We start from the raw sequence: 15274 nt of genomic DNA on the forward strand, positions 1-15274 counted from the left end.
AGAAACCACCTCAGGATGGAGAGAGATGTTAAGCCATATTAATACTGTGAGCTACAGTATTTCAAGCTGCTTTCTTTAAGACACCTTTTGTCCCCATGCAGCCCCACATCGTCACATTCACAGCTCAGGTTTTTATCCAACATGCCCACCTTAGCTGAAGGTGTTGTTGTCATCTGATCAAAGAATGGGCTCCCAATATTCTTCAGGCTTCCTTTAGCGTTCTTTAGTTTGATGTGACTTGTCTTGGGGACTCTAGAAGTTCATCATGTGTAGAGGGGGACATTATGTAATAGATGAGTCTAAAGCATTTACTGGTCTATTTTTTAGAGCTAGAATTTTCAAGTGCCCTGCTGTCTTGGACAAAAAGAGGAAAAAAAAACCCATGAATGATTATTTATTTTAGAGTATTGGACTGGACAGATGGATCTTAAAGCTTGAAATCCGTAGCGCAGTTCCCACTGCTCTTCCTCACATCAGCACTGCTTATGTCAGACCTGAAATTCTCCCGCTATAGTTCTCAAACAGAATTTGTTTTCAGTCTCATTACAGCTGCTGCTCTCTCCCTTCCTCACACATAATTACACTTTCTACTTAAGCTGTCAGGTTACATGTTAATGTGATTGTATGTAGGACTTGAAGTTTCTTCAAGAGATTTTTGCCAACTTTTTTGCGTTTAACAAAAAATCTGTCAAAGCTCTTAATTTACATCTCTTCTTATTGCCGTATCTCTTTCTCTTCACCTCCTGACTCCTACGCTACAGGAGCCCGACTGAGCCAAACATTATCATTTCAGAGAACACACACACACACACACACACACACACACACACACACAGAATGCAGCACAGATGGCAGACATGGTCTCTTTCCCACACATGAATAGGTAAATATTTACCATCCCAGATTGTCTTTCTTCCAATCTCATCCTTCTTTCCTCCACCTTTTTATACCGTATACTTATTTTGTCGCTTGCTGCGTTTTGGTTTGTTTCCCGTCCCAGTGGCCGTGCCTTCATTTTGTCACAGGCCACGTTCACAGGCATCTGTTGTTCAAACATACACATATTTTAAATATCCGATGGCGAGGCTCGTTCTGTGTCTATGGGGACTCGTGCACGTATGTATTGAACGTGTGAAGTCTTTAGCAAACAAAGAGTTGATGGTGAGATTTCTGAAGCTTAATTCAGCCCATCCAGGCTGATTAGGGATTAGCTGGAGATTTTAATAGTAGAGTTTAGCCTTCGTGATGGTTCCCTGTCCCCCTGTGCAAAACTTAACTAAAACCTAACTAATAGCTAATGGAGGCTGCTGTCTATGGGGGTGTTGTCCATTTGCCTCAGTGAAGCAGGAGCAGAAGTGACAGAGAGGAAAATACACAGACAAAGACACATGATTTTCTTCAGCAGCGCCTTTTAAGCACCTGCTGAAGTCTCACCATTAGTCATTAGAGTAGCGATTGACTGTATGCTCTTTCTTTTCTCTTCACATGTGTAATATATTCTCAAGGTATTCATTTGCTTTCCATTATAACACATCCATGGTCTCGGACTTCATCAAATAGTGACCAAATTAAATGCAGGTTTTCATGCATCCTAAATATATGTTTATGGTTCATATATGGGGAGATTGTAAGTTGTCAGTAGGGGTGAAAGCGGAGGATGTTTATGCTTTATTTAAATCCTGCTGAGTTTAACATATGAAACTTCATATTTAGACTTTGATGATGATGCTTCTTTCACAATCTATTTTTAACATACATTTATTTTTGTCTGTGTTTTGTGGCAAATAAGACCCTCTGTGGGCTTTTCTTTAATAAATATAAAATCTTTATTTAACACTTTTGTCACTCACTCACTTTTAATGCCTCAGTTATTGAAATGTCCTTTTCTGCTTTCTGTTTATCTCCTTTCCACACACAGTTTTGGGTTTTTTTTTGGTAAATCTTTACTGGTTTGTCTACTGGTTTGAAAAACACGCATTTTTAAATATGTCTGAAGGTTCTCAGTCATCCAGGTCATCGGAAATCACATGATAGGGTGGGGCCAGTTTTCACAATGAGCTCACCCCAAACCCTGGCTGATTGGGACCTACACCCGCTTTCACACCTTGGCTCATGTGATTAGGTAGAGGATCATCAGGGGGTCCTTTGTCCCTCTTTGGGGGGGACACTCCCACTGGGTTTAAATCTGGGACTCCCCATCACTGACTCTTAGAACTGCAGAAGCTTCTCGAATGAGAGGTGAAACGTCTTCAAGCAACTCAAAGAAGTCCAGACGCTTTTCTTTCCAAGCTCCTTAGACTACGCATTTTTAAAGCGCGCATCCTCAAAATTCTCACAAGCAACAGTTGTAAGAGCAGCATTAGAGCGCTACTGAATATCAGAAAGCGTTTTCTAGGCGTATAGGTGTAAAATAGAGCTTAAAAAATTCAGTGGAAGGATACAAAACTTGCAGGCTTTATTAAGGATTCAAAGACGTATGCATGCCTCATCCGCTGTTTAAATTATGCCCGGTGTTTTGTGGCAAATGTTAATACAAGGTTAAAAAGACAAACCAGTGTTTCAGGATTTGAAGTTTGTAAAAATAGCTCTGTTCTGCACCGCTTTAATTGAAAGCGAGTTGAGCTGAAATGTAATTTTACATCTTTTCCTTGATGTTTTTTACTTCCCATCTTTCTTTCTTTGGGTCTATCTTTGGTTCTTTGTTTCTCACACTCTCTGTTTTTGAAAGGTGAACAATAACAAGATCCATTTCTCCTCTCTCATTTTAACAAGGACAGTATCAGTGTGGTTCTTGTTCATTAGTATCACATATCACACCTCTGTCACCCTTAGATCTGGAGGAGGCAGAGGTGTCAAAATGACACATGTGCGCGCGCATATTTTTTTACCCTCTCCTTCACCGAAAGAAAAAGCCACAGAAGTCGATTCGCACTAGTTCCTGCTCTTTCCCTCAGTATTCCATTTTTCTTCTGTTATTTTGCACCCCTGGCCTGAATTGTGCATTTTTCTTCATAGCAGCAATGTGTGAGTTTCTAGTAGTATTACAAAAATGAAAAGCACCTAGTGCCTGCCTTTAACTCCTCACTGCCACCACTACCCAAGGGCAATAGGAAATTAGATATACGTGCCCTCTGGAGATGCAAGAAACGTCTTTGTATTTAGAAAAAAGTGCTTGTTTGTTCATAGTGCTAATTTTATTTACCTTCCCTACCACTGCGTTAATAAAACAGCTCAGGGGATTATGAGCAAGAGCTTTAAATAGCAGTAAATTAGTTTATTCAGTATTTCTTTTATCCTTAGAATAGATGAGCTTTTCATTTTGTGTGTGTGATTAAATCTCATGTGATGCACAGGCTTTCTTAATTGTGGCTTGTAGGCCACACTGACACAATTGGGAGGCTCATCATCAGAAAATGAAATATATATTCTCATTTTCAGGATACTTTAGCTGACTGATTGTTGTAGGAGGGTACAGGCCTTCACTAGTTAGTTATTTGAAATACTCAGTAGAACTGCAGTTTCAGAAGATCCAAGGAATCGGTTTTAATGAACGATCGGGAATTATACATTTATTCAGCCGTTTGACCATTCCTTGCACTGTGTTTTAAACGTAGCTCCACTTCTCCATATGATAGTTGTCAGGCAGATCTGAGAGGTCAAGGATGCCTGTGCCCGCAAGCTGTGATTTAATATTAATGACCAGCAGCCAATTGGAAGTCATCAATAGGTCAGAGGTTATCTTGGGGTTGCAGATGCAGGAAGTTAATGTAATTAAAGATGCATCACATTGTCGATTGCAGAGAAAGTGTCTCTTCCACTCTTAATTTCTTTGTTGAGCTGTCTTCTCTTTGTAAGGCCCTTTAATATGCCTTTGTGCGTTTTGATTTTTGTCCAAATATCTTGTGCTTTGCATGGATTTTCATCCAAACACTCCTTATAGTTGTCTTTTTCTGTGTGTGTAGCACATCTGAAAGCCTTTGTAAGAAGGAAAGTGACTGGAGAAAGAAAACAGATTGAAGGCATAAATAGAAGGCTACATGTAATGGTCTCGTGAGTTGTCTTTGACAGGGTGCTGTTACATGAGGATGCTCCTTCTGATTCCACTCTGTGCCTGTTGTACTTTGATAGAAAGCTTGTAGTCAGTGGTTTGGCTTATTTAAATATACATTTTATTTTCTGTTCTGTTTAAAACCTTTTCCAGTTTCAATTTTTACAGAAGATTCTATTGGAAGGCCAGTTTCCCAAAAAATCATTTAGATTCCTGTACTTGTAAAATGCTTTGTCTTTAGAAGAATTCTCTTGTGCTACTTTGGGCTTTTGGGCTAATTGGCTGTTAATTGGAAGAAATAGTGATAAATAATAGTAATAAATGCCTAAATGCCTTTGGGATTAGGTGTTATCGCTGAAATTTGTGGTAACACATGCTGTCAGTCTCAATGGGAATGTCATGTCCTATAGGTATGCACCTTTTTCCCCTATGGAGTTCTTTTCCAAGCCACCCAACAGCTGTCAATACAAACAAAAATACATGGAAGAAATCATTGCATTTATTCCCACAACATTCTACTGGCCCCGATTAATCCAATGAGCCAGCCGGTCAATAATCAAATACTAATGATCGGCAGCAGAGGTTGCTAATTAGGTTTTGATTGGCTGAATCCTCCTGAGTCCACGGGGAAAGGCACTACCCTCCTTTCATGTTGTGGTGCCTTAGATAGTTCAAAGGTGCACAGCAGCAGTGGACAAATGTCTGTGATTTCCAAACTCGGGCAGAATCTTATGTAATAAATTAGGTAGTAGTTGGCTGTCAGTGAATGTATTGTGATTTGTTTTTGTGTGTGAAACCAAAGTAAAAGTAGTTCCACAAGATGGATAATATGAACCAGTGGTCCTAAAGTGCTGTAGATTGGTTTCATAGCAAAAGTGGATCTTTTGCTGTGGATTTTTAAAAGGTAAATGTTGATAACATGATGTTCTATGACATGGTTTTCATCTAAAGTAGTGTCCTGTAACTCTTGGTTGCACGATACAATTTGTCAATAAAGCTAGTGCAACACTTTTTGTGCTACAAAGTAGCTACCAGTATCTTTACCCAATCAGCTGAAATTGTTTAGTGTAACAAAAAAGAAGCAGGACAGACATCCATTATTTGAGAGGGATTAGTTTCCATTTCAGAGCAATAAAAATAGAGATGAATGCCTTTTTTATACACTATTTGTTTTTAAAATGATTTTCTAGGATATAGCAAAAACTTTGAAATTCCAACTAAGTGTCTCTGTCTTTCTTTCTCTTATAGAGTCCCTGGTGTAACTATTGCTACAGATATAATCTGTGGTTTTCCCGGAGAGACTGAGGAAGACTTTGAAGCAACCATAGACTTAGTGAAAGCCTATCGATTCCCCAGTCTTTTCATCAACCAGTTTTACCCCCGACCCGGTACGCCTGCCGCCAGGTTGGAGCAAGTACCAGCACATGTGGTGAGTGCAGACACGGACAGAGTTTTGATCAGATGCTCTGAAACATGCCAATTAAAGAAGCAAACTTTAGCTTATTGTTACTTAAAAATGTAAAAGCCTTTTCTATACTTGTGAAGATTTTGCATTATTTTAGTATCACTAATCCTGAGATGTATGGAGGAGTGACTGCGAGAGAACATAAATCAAGCTAATGCGCTCCATAGACATTTATAGACATTATTTAGCTGAAAATCTTCTTAAATAATAAATTGTCTGAAGCATTTTTCTCTCGACTTCCCAGGAGATCTACATGTTATTAGTAAACATTGTCTAACGGTGGTAACAGTCTCATCTGAACACATTATTGTTCTTTGTATAACCACCCAACTTGCGACACATCGCTTCTCTAGCTTCCTACATCTCCCCATCTGCTGCCAAATAAAACAATTAACAGCTAATAAAATCTTAATTGTTTGCAAAGGTGTGTGAGTGAGGGAGGGAGTGAGAAGCAACGCAGACTGAGCATATCACACTCAGTCACACCAACGTTTTCTTGACCTTTTCGCTCATGGATTTCTCAGCTAGATTGCTGTTTGGCGGAACTAAATTCTTATATAATGAGCTAAAGCGTTCATATGTATTATATCAATGCTAAGTAATAATGTAGTTGAACTTTATGATCACGCCGTTGATTATACACATTTTTTTCTTCATAATACACTTTAGCAATAGTACACCTTGTGATTTTTTTTTTCCACTTAAGGAACTAAACTTAACACGCGATTATTTGCAGTTGTTTGTAAAAATCTTTACTCGTGGAAAATTATTTACTATTACTAAAATATGATCCTGTTTCTAAAGTTATTGGACAAAACGTGCAACAAAATGCAACAGCTCACATTACTGAAGTGCTGCCGTTGCACATGTGCTGCTTGTGTTTGTACTTCTACCTGAAATATTTTCTTTGACCTCCTTTTTCTTTAGTTTGACCTTTTACATATGCTGTACTCTATACCGTGTTGTCTTCTTTCTTGCCTTTATACTCCAATACTCTGTGCCATCAAAGTGTTGACACATCTCTTTCAAGTGGAGTGTCTTCATAAGTCATTCTCTTTTTCCCCTTTTCTCGCCTTCCTCACTTTGCTCTCTGAGGAGAAGCCGGGTGCTTCCTAGAGGGATCAATCCCCAGACACAACCACACTGCAGCTTCTATTCTTCTTTATTTCCCTCTTCGTCCCTTCTCCTCTGACCTTTATTGTCTGTGTTTGGATTATAGCACAATCAGTCCAAGACTTCATTCAGCTTTTTGAGTTTGAAATGTGACATGTAAGAAGACCTTTAATTGTCAAATTAGCATCTTTTTGTAAGACAAGAGCTTACAAAACTGCTTCAAAATAACTCAAAACACTGTAAAATCCTAAAAACTGGACTTCACTGAACTGCAGTGCTCTGCTTTTAATACATACAGAATATGGTTTGGCATTTTGCTGAAATAAACAAGCTAACCTAATCAAGAAGCTGATTGAATGTAGGGCTGTGCCATTATGGCCTAAAAGTACTATTGCAATTATTTATCATGTTTTTTTTTTTATTGATTTTAAGCATCAGAAATATTTTTATTGTAGTGTCAGTTAAATATAACACTGATATGTTAACATTATCGTTATCTTTATTCGTGCTGCAAATCTTTGCATCAAAATAAAATAGTTCCTAGTTATTTAAATTCATAGAGTCACTTAAAATAAAGTGAAGTAAATTACAATGTAAACATATTTGATATAAAGAAGCAAAATATCAAGTCTTTCAATTCTTTCATCGTGGCTGATTAATGGATGTGAATAAAATTTATAACTCAACATCTATGAGATCTCTCTCCATTTCCCCTGTGATGCACTGCCACTTTGGTAAAGTACCATATTTGTCCAGTAGGTAACTCTTTTTCCTGAAGTCTTACTAGTAGTCGTAAGTTGTTACTCACTGTGTTTATTGGACAAATGGAATACAACTACGGGACTACATTGTGGATTTCAGTGTTCTTGGTGACCTGGATGGTTACCAGTGCTGGGAATAACAGCATTGCAAGTAACGGCGTTACTAACAGCGTTACTTTTTTTTCAGTTACAAGTAATCTAACTAATTACTATTCCTATCGTTACAACGCCGTTACAGTTACTAACAAGAAAATGCGGTCCATTACTATTTTTCAACAAACAGACGGTTGAAGCTGTGTTCAGCTTACCGCATCTTATATCAGTTGTATGGAAGTAGCTGACTACGCAAGTAATCTGGACGCTACAGCTTTAAGCAGCTGCGTGCGCTCCCGCGGACGGTAATCACGATCACTGTCTAGCACAACACCTGGAGCTAAGGGGGCAAAACAATAAGTTAGGACTGTCGATATATCGTGTTTTTAAAAAATATCGATATTTTTATACGAGATATAAGATGTGACAATATCGTTTATATCGATATAGTCTTTGTTACGTAATTATACTTGTGGAGCCGCAAGTTTGCCTCTCTTTCGTCAACTTTTGACTCTACGCAACGATACTCTGCCTCGCCTCTCTTTCACTGAACACAACTCCCCCTCCCCCATCGCTTCACCTGCAGGCAACGACAAGATATACACGGCAAATCTCCGTTAACGACTTACCACCCATCGCCCTGTGTGTGGGACTGGACGGCGTCAACGTGTTAATGAGCTAACCGCGCTAACGCCACGCAGCCCAGAGGGGCTGCACAGCCTAAAATCCTTTCATTTTCTCAAAAGTTGACAGCGCGCCTTATGTATGAATTCTGGTTGTGCTTGATGACCGCGAACCGATTTTATGTGGTACACGGCGCTCAGCAATCTGTCAAAAAATGTTTTGGTACGACTTTGGTAAGCTACGGAGCTGCACCACTTGATGGATTGTCAGAGCATTACAGCTACCGAGGAGCCTCGCGGAGTAATACGTACTGTGCTTCAATGTAATATTACCGTATTGTGTGTGTATAAGGACCATAAATGGCACCTGTTAAGAGACATGGTTACGAAGAGGATTTCAAACTCAAGGCTGTCAGTCACGCAGTAGAAGTTGGGAACAGAGCAGCTGTGAAATCTGTCTGTCTTTGTTATTATGCTCAGCGTCTTTTAGTTTACATTTTGACTGCACAATTGTGAGCTCTTTGTTTAGCACAAAAACAACAGTTTTCTTTTATTTATGGAGCATTATTATTTAATAAATGCTCATAATTTATTTTTGAGTAATTTTTTTCATGTACATCTACGCTGTATGTTAATAAAAGTGCCTGTGTGACATCTGGGACACAGCGTGACTAAGAACTCTTTTTGTTCTTTATGGCTTTAAAAAAATATCGAGATATATATCGTATATCGCCATCCAGCTAAAAAATATCGAGATATGAATTTTGGGTCTTATCGCCCAGTCCTAGCATGAGTGCTGCTGTTTGACTGCAGAAGAATAAAGTAGTCGTGGTAAGCCGATCACATGACCACTTAAAGACAAAGCAACAAGGTGATATATACCAGTTTATAAATTGTGTTGATAGGCCACGTAAAACCACAGTCATGATAAACAATATATACGCGGCGTTTTTTCCTCAATAGTTTCGTCACATTTACTGTCTAAGGACAGCGCTAGCAAGCACTCTCTACTTATGAGCAAAAACAAACAAACAAACAAAAACAAAAAACAGGACGTTTTAGGAGTGACGGCGAGAGAGAGAGAGAGAGAGAGAGAGCGAGCAGAAAAAGAGAGAGAGCGAGTTTTGATATGTGAGAGATTTGTGACATTTAGCATGTTTGGAGTGTGTAGTTGTCTTGTGTAGTTAGTTTGTAGTGTTGTGGACAGTTTTGTGTTGTGTGTCAGAACAATGAGGCGACTGCTGTCTCCAGGTAGAAATAGGAGTGATACACCTGCTGCTGTCAGACCTGCAGGCATCAGGCTGTGATGTTCTCCTTTATAGTGGACAGAAATTGTTTTTTGGGAGTGGCACAAATAATTTGTGTGGCATCTTATTGAGTGCAGAACAGCTGATTGTTCTGTAAATAGTTTGAAATGGTTATTTAAAAAATCAAGGTAAAAGGTAAATAACTTTGTTGTTTGCAAAACTTGTGCATAGGATTTTAAAATTGACAATTTATATTTGCATTTAAAGTTATGAAATGTGATTCATTAAAAATGTTTGTGGTTGTTACACTAAAAAATATAACTTTTTCTACTCTGATTTTATGTTTTTTGTCTGATTTTAGATCAATTGTGTTAATACAGTATGTCAAAATGAAAACATAAGTTTACATTCAGACACGTGAGGTTGTGCTGAAAAGGATGACACCAAACAAGGCAAAGTAAATAGTTTTTAAAGGTGAAATGTGGAGGGAAAATCAAAAGTAGTTAAAAATGGCCAATTATACCTGGGACCCCAGGGTATAATTTATTTTTTTTTAAGTAACCCAATAGTTACTTTTCAAGTAATTAATTACTTTCAGAATATTGTAACTCAGTTACTTTTTTGAAGAAGTAACTAGTAACTATAATTAATTACGTTTTCAAAGTAACTTGCCCAACACTGATGGTTACACAGACACACTGATGAGGCTCGCTTTTATAGACATCTGAGCTGATGCTGGGCAATTCACGAAGGTAACGTGTTCCTGGCCTTTATGTATTCTTCATACTGCGATTAGCTGTGTTGCATGTAAAGGATCCAGGACTTCATCTCCTGCCACGCCAGATGTTTGCATTTTGTCTTGATGATCTGTTACCTGTTGCATTTCTGTTTTTCATCCTAGTGTTATTAGGCTGAAACATCACATGCAGGCATGTGGAGTCAGGCAGTGATGAAGAGAGCGCTGTATTTGCTTTTTTCTTTAGCGCCCTGTTGGCAGAGCGCTCATTTTGAAAATAGTTTGATCATCGAGCACGATTGATATAAAAATTAAACTGTGTAGCCCTAAATAGATGCCGTGATATGTCGGTCCAAAACCTGTGACCTGGCAGTCACCCGTGCCGTGTTCATTGCTCAGTATTGCACCCAGATACCATCATGGATCCAGAAGTTTTAACTGTACACCAAAAACATGCTGGATATTTCTTATCTTGGTGAGGCAACATCTGTGGTTTAAATAGTTCTCAAATTGATACTGTTGCACTGAGTCACTGGGTATACTGGAAAAAAATCATTGTAATAAAGAACAGACTTGCCTCACATGGACAAAAGTCCATATTTAGGTGCCTAGAATAAGATGGCAATCATTTGTTTTTTGTTATTAAACTTTATAGAAAATGTACATTTTGAGGAACAATTTAAAAGTGACAGAGAATGGTATACATTTCTTGTCAGAGAGACAAGAAATATATACTCGTGTGGCTCTCTATACCGTACACCTGCTTCAGTGGTTAACATCACTGCATCAGTCAGCATGCACCTGTTTTCAAACACAAACACACACAGCAAACAGACGACATCTAAGCCATGTAGGGTCGGTCATTAATAAAGTGCACCAGATGGTTTGTCTGGAATACAACTGTGTTCAATAGCCACAGGAGGGATGGATGGAGAACTAGATGGATTAGGAATGGAGGTCTTAGATAAAGAGTGTGTAGGAAAGCAGATAGAAAGCACTGCTGAAAGGGAGATGGATGGAGGAAATAATGAGACAGGAAGAAACGCATAAAGGGACATGTCCACCGTGATGCATGTTGGGGGTTCTGCACAGATGTAAATGTATGTAGTGAGGTTTTTCATAGTTACAGTTTGGTTTTGAGGGAAATAAAGTAAACCATATTTACTATATTGTACCAATGACTGCTAATGGGTCACCACAGGGCATCTTCTATGTCCGTCTTGCCCTATCCCTTGCATCCGTCACACCAGCTGTCTGCACAAACTGCTTCTCTACTCCCTTGAATCTTCTGTGTTCTTGCCCAGCAGCTCTGTATTCAACATCCTATCTCCAACATATCCACTGTCCCTTCTCTACACGTGTCCAAACCAGCTTTGTCTCCAAGCCACTCAGCCTGAATTTGTGTCTGATACACTCATTTCTAATGTTGTCCATCTTGGACACCCTCAATGAAAATCGCAGAATCTCTGGTCCGGGCTCCTGTCTTTTTGTTAGTGCCACTGTCTCCTGAAAATACATCTGTATTGTACTGATGAGACTCGATGTCACTGTGTAGAAACGACTCCTTTTCAAAAACGAGGTTTTTTTTCACGCTTTGCTGCTTTGGCACTCGATGAGCTGAGGACAGAAAAGAGAATTTGGTGCAAATATTTGGTCATTTCTAAATCCTGATTTTTAAGGTTAAATTGTTTTAATTTGACATTCTATTCTCTAACAAGCAAACAAATATTTGATTAGAAAAATACAGTCATGAGTGAAGCCTGTCCATCTTCACGTCCAGCTGTCCTGTTCTGTTATGACCTGCTGTATTAGATGACTTATGAGAGAATACTCACTTTAGATTCGAGTGTAGGAAAACACAAAGAACAGGAGACCACATGGATGGAGAGAGAAAGCTATCGTGTTGAGAATAAAGGGAAGTGAATATTATTAGCTTGGATCCCTCTAATCATCCCCAGGTGACTCGAACCTAGCCTTGATGAATGAACTTGCTAAGTAGAAGCTGTTTGGATGTCTGCTGGTGAGGCCGGGTTTTCCAGTGAGCAGCTGCACGAGACAAAGAAAAGAAAAAAGTGATAGCGAAAGAGATTGGCTGCTCAAATGGGACAGTGTTTTTAATTTCCCCTGGTTGTAATTGGTTAAAAACTCCATTACCCACGAGGCACCAGTGCAGTAGCTGTCAAAGTAAAACAGCTGGCCAGCCACCAGTAGCTCCATCTTCAAGCCTCTGTATCATCTATCTATGCCTGGACACACACTCAGAAAAATCCACGCTTCCCCTCCGTCTCTGTCTGTATTTGAGACAAAACACTCCTACATGCATAACAGGGGAGCTAATAACAGTTGGTTAAAGGGAGTCTAGCAGGTATTAAGTTGAGTTAATGGTTAAATTGCTGTCTATGCTAGGGAGGCCTACATTTGATTAATGAGCTCCTAACCCACTAATAATAGAAGACATTGCATTTTAATGATACTTTTTTTTTTCTTTTTTAATTCAAATGATTTTTTTCTGTGTATAGGTCATCAGTGCGCTGTTATAGCTGGAGGCAAAAGCAATAATAGTGTGTGAAAAATAAAGTAGGCTTTTTGACTGAAGGGAATTTTGTTTGATGTTGAAGAAGGACGATTGTGGTGAATAAAGTGTCATTTTTTTTTAATTTGGAGAAATTCTTAATTAGAACACTTTGACTGTTGGTGCACTTGAAGCATATACTCTCAAGAAAGCTTTTCAAAACCCTTTGGAATTATGTAGATATCATAATTGATTACTCACAAAATGTGATTTGATCTTTTTCTAAATCACAGTTATAGACAACAATAATCTGACTAGACAAATAACACAGCAACAGCCATACTTATCATGCCTTATTGAACACACTGAGTAATCACTTTACAGCCCGGGCTCGAGAAATATACGAGCCTCGGTGGTAATGACTCCCCAAAAGCTACTTGGAACCAGGTGTTCCATTAAAACGAATGCAATTAGAAGTGCAGGTTGTAGATGTGCTCCACCTTAAAAACAAAGGTGTACAAAATCTGGTTACTTTAGAAGAAGCATTTTACACTTTTGCAGCATTTCCTACTTTGTATCCATCAATCTATTAAAAAAATGGGTGGCAAGAGCTCTGTTGCTGCTCTCCCTAATAGTAGTTGTGCCACAAAGATACCACCAAGAACAAAATGTGCAATTCGGAAAGAGCTGATATAATCTAAGGACACCATGAAGGAAATCAAAAGAATTAAGAACATCTCGGGCAATGTTCTCATATCTCATTGGATAATGTTCTGTGCGCAGATGAGACAAATTGACCCTTTTTACCCTTTTATCTTAGCTCTGCACAAACCCAAATTTAGAGGGGAAAGGCAACAAATACTATATGTATTTTTTAATTTTTATCCCTTATAGTCCCCACACGTGAGATTTTTGTAGTCCTCTGCATTTAACCCATTCACTCTAGTTTTACACATTCATGAAGAGACGGGGTTAGCTGTTGGTGGATTCGGGGCGAACACTCTACCTACTGAGCCATCCCTTCCCTGTACAACACGGGAGCTGCATAGTTTGGGGCTGTCCTGCTTCATAATGCCTCAGGCTTGGATGGCTTGCAGTCACTGATGGAAGAAGGATTTGGTTATTTTAGGAAATTTTCAGCGACCAGTCTTCGATCTAGTACTCGGAGGAGACGTTGGGTGATCCAAAGTCTTTGGATCTGGCTAAGTCAGGGGCGTGGCTTTAACCCTGGTCAAATGACTCAGGGGGCCTTTTCATGCCAGAAATGTTGATGAACTGAAAGTGCTTTGTAGGAGATAATGATCCACAATTTCTCTTATAAGCAGATACTCATGAAGACTCAGGCTGCTAAATAAACTTTGCTACATTTTAGCAGTTTGCATTATATATCTGTGGGACAGTGGTGTGGAAAGCCTCCAGCAAAAGTCCTGGGCTCAGGTCCACTGGCCGGTGCATTTCTGAGTGGCTTTTTCAAAGCCATACATTGGCTTTGAAATGTTTAACTGGCAATTGTAAACTGGATGTAGGTGTAAATGTCTATGTGTTAGCCCTGTGATAGTCTGGTGACCCCGCCTTTTGCCTTATGACAGCTGGGATAGACTCCAGCCCTCGCACAACACTGATTTGACTGAGCGGAAGAGGATGGATGAATGATGAAAAAAAGAGAGTAATATTTTTTATACGCGTTGCTTAACTGAGATAGTGGGTAAGAAAATGTTAGTTTAGTGACCTCTGTGAGAGAGGAAGGTCATAAACCCCACTGTGACCACTCTGTGATGCTTTAGGAGGTGTAAATCCTTCACAGGCACAACTCTGCAGTTGATGCCTCAGGTTCTTTGACTATAGATATAATGACGCTCGAGCTCTATATCATTAACATCTGTTTGCCATTAGGGAAAGACAAGTGGGCGCATATTGGTGACCAGAAGCAATTTAAGTATTGGCAAGATCATTGTTACCTTGCCCCACAACACACAATCATTTTGGCATGCTGGAATAATACCAGTATGGGTTTCATAGACACACACGTGCAATTACACAGAATTCTACTGCCTTGCGTCACAGAGTCATGCAATCGATATTTTTTTGTGAATTGACAAACTATGCGCAGGGCCTCACTGAATTGCAGTATATACACAAAAATACTCATTAAAAACAGCTTCTGCTTGTCATGTACAGAGCTGGTAACTTACACACAAAAACATACATATAAAATCAGTCACTCAATCATCAATAAACCATTTAGAATCCCGTTATTAGTTTTATGTTTTAAGTCGGTGAAACTAGCAGTTGTTTCCTGGTCTTAATATTGAATCTTTTCAGATGGTGTCGTTAATGATCACAAAATCAGAGCTTGATCAGATCAACTCTTTATGAGCTTTGTGCTACTACTTGTTTATTAGATAAGATAATTGTATTTTTTATATGATGGCTTTTATATTGTTTACTTGTGTCGCCACTGCTCCTGCGTTGGAATTTGGCTACATTCATGTAATGTCACTTCTGGTTTTATGAAGCATCCGTCTCTGGGGACAACAACAGATGGATGTCATGATAACAACCATTGTTCATCATCACCCTGCTGACAGGTCCACACGCTCACGGATTGGCTTTGCATTGCCGGGTTGTCACTAACACAACCTCGACAGCATGCAAAATTAACTTCGAACATGCACC

General features: G+C 39.1%; 1 protein-coding gene across 1 annotated transcript in view; it reads left to right on the forward strand.

Annotated features, from left to right (window-relative positions):
* The window catches only part of cdkal1 (CDK5 regulatory subunit associated protein 1-like 1), a 259922-nt gene that overhangs the window by 178508 nt on the left and 66140 nt on the right, over positions 1-15274 (forward strand). Inside the window, exon 11 of the mRNA XM_085422313.1 lies at positions 5297-5477. Coding sequence (XP_085278439.1) covers positions 5297-5477 — 181 coding nt within the window. The remainder of the gene's footprint in view (positions 1-5296; positions 5478-15274) is intronic.

This window comes from Rhamphochromis longiceps, linkage group LG11 (genome assembly GCF_057381845.1).
Source record: "Rhamphochromis longiceps isolate RC_006_pf linkage group LG11, R_longiceps_female_GT1.1, whole genome shotgun sequence".
In the NCBI taxonomy this organism is placed as follows: domain Eukaryota; kingdom Metazoa; phylum Chordata; class Actinopteri; order Cichliformes; family Cichlidae; genus Rhamphochromis; species Rhamphochromis longiceps.